This window comes from Harpegnathos saltator, unplaced genomic scaffold, assembly GCF_003227715.2.
Source record: "Harpegnathos saltator strain DR-91 unplaced genomic scaffold, Hsal_v8.6 scaffold171, whole genome shotgun sequence".
In the NCBI taxonomy this organism is placed as follows: Eukaryota; Metazoa; Arthropoda; class Insecta; order Hymenoptera; family Formicidae; genus Harpegnathos; species Harpegnathos saltator.
In genome coordinates, this window is record NW_020229952.1 from 2,003,773 (window position 1) to 2,005,950 (window position 2,178).

The 2,178-nt window shown below is 39.7% G+C and overlaps 1 protein-coding gene across 1 annotated transcript; it reads right to left on the bottom strand.

Annotated features, from left to right (window-relative positions):
- Positions 1-382: 382 nt before the first annotated feature.
- LOC105191452 (E3 ubiquitin-protein ligase RNF181) lies at positions 383-1,954 on the bottom strand. Its single transcript, XM_011154872.3, has 2 exons — positions 1,408-1,954; positions 383-817 (listed from the first exon to the last, which is right to left on the bottom strand). Exons 1-2 carry the CDS (start codon positions 1,711-1,713, stop codon positions 683-685), a joined length of 441 nt encoding a protein of 146 aa, XP_011153174.1. The 5' UTR covers positions 1,714-1,954; the 3' UTR covers positions 383-682.
- Positions 1,955-2,178: the final 224 nt, after the last annotated feature.

Consider the following 2,178-nt stretch of genomic DNA (forward strand, 5'->3'; position numbering starts at 1 on the left):
TTTGGTGAGAGAGCGAGAGAGAGAAAGAGAGGGAGAGCGAGAGAGATAGCGCGAAAGCGAGAGAGAGAAAGTGAGAGAGAGAGAAAGAGAAAGAGCGAACGAGAGAGAGAGAAAGAGAGAGTGAGAAAGTGAGAGAGTGTGAGAGGACGGGGAAATCGGAGAGGGAGAGAAAGAGGAATAAAAAAAAATAAAACAAGCGAATAAAATAAAAATCAGAAGTTTCTATACTTTTTACGGAGATTGTTATAGTCTAAGCGCACACTGATCAAGGCATTCGTCGCTCGGCAAAAGCATAATACAATTATTAATATAAAATTTATAACAGAAATAAAATAAATGAAGTTAATAAATATGTACACTGTATAATAAACATTATTTCCTATTAATAATTCATGTCTCTTTATTCAGTCAATTCTCCACCAAGAATCGCAATATTATTACACCTTTGTATATCTTATTTCACGCGTCTCTCAGTCGACAGAGAGACACATTGTTTTCTTATATATAAAATATTACCAATAAATTACAATAAATCATATCATGTATCTGTATCACTGCGTACACTTTCTTATCGACCAGCAGTAACCCAGGAGCTTCTAACCGCTGGCAGAGAATCGCGTTTCCGAAGATAATCCTTAATATTAGGCAGTATGAAATAACAGCGAGCTTTCTACTAGATATCCTAGCTAAACATAGAGCTGTGTAGAGTTTCCAGATCTTTTTCCCTTTCTACCGCTCGCCGTTTCTCTTTTCTGTATATTTCGTAGTCTTCATCGTCCGTTGGCAGTTCGTACCGGCACAACGGACACGAATTGGTCTGCAAGTACAACATTGGAAACGTTAGAATGCGCAACAGGCTCTTTCTTGTGTAATCTAATTCGACCTTTTTACTCTGTACTGGCTTAGTTTACACCGTATGTCTTTTTGATACATGTGCGAGAACAGCACCCTCTATGCATTTCATTCGACTGTGTTTACGTCGAACGATCATAACGTTTACATGTGTTTTAAGTTTGCGAAAAGTACGGTAAAGTTAGATTCAAAAAACAAAGTATTATATTACATAAAAATGAATATGGAAAATGTTGTTGGTTCTCTCCTTACGGCGATATGCCTTAGTTTCTGTTCATCCATTATAAATAAGATTTGTTTTTCTACACGTGCGCTGAGAAATATTTTTGTTCAATTTAATTTCTTTTTGCATAGCACGATCCAACTCTTTGTACCTTTACCATGCTGAGGTATTTGAAATATTACAGGAACTAATCTTATAAAATATAAATATTAACAACATTGTTAACCGTTGACTGGAACCAAATCGATATATGAATATATTTACTTGATACGCATATCGGACTATATATAAACGGTGTAAACTACGCCACTATTTCGCAGTAGAGACCATACCTTTTCTAACCACGGTAGAATACACTCCGAATGAAATGCGTGACGACAGGGCATCGATATCGCTTTATTGCCAGCCTCAAAATCCTTCAAACAAACTGGACATTGTTTAGTCTCACCGGACCCGATCTGGATTTCCTCCAAATTGTTTACCGCACTTTTCGACGCGGGTGGCGGAAGTTTCTCATTTTCCCCGAGCAAGTCCCACATACCGAGATCCCGCAGGAATCGTGCCATTTGAATCAAGTGATTTGGCGCTTCTCCGTGAGCCAACGGCGTCCAGCCCATTTCCTCAAAATAGTCGGACATCTCGTCGAGGTTATGACGGACCTGCTTCGCGAGCAGAACAGCAGGCTCAATGCGTGTATAGCGTTTATTGTAACGCAAATTCACTCTTTTCTTTGATATTTGGAATCATAATTTTTGTTTAAAATATACTTCTTTTCCGTGAGTTGCTACAGCCTGTCACGCTCCGCAACAGTCAACACTTCTTCAAAAACTTCGAGTCATACCAGAGAAGAACGTGAGAGCGGCCAACACGGTGTTTTCGACGACACTGACCTTCCGGACAGGTAAAGGGCGCCATCTGCATCCATTTTGAGAGAGGAACTACGATGCTACATCCACTTTCAGGTTTCGGCGGTAAAACCTGTATGTGGTGGCAGTCCGTGCTACATCCACTTTTAGGCGGTTTATGTCCGTGCTATAATCATAATAGCGTACTTGACAAGCACGGTCTCGCACATTGTTACGCGTTTATAACATGAATTAACA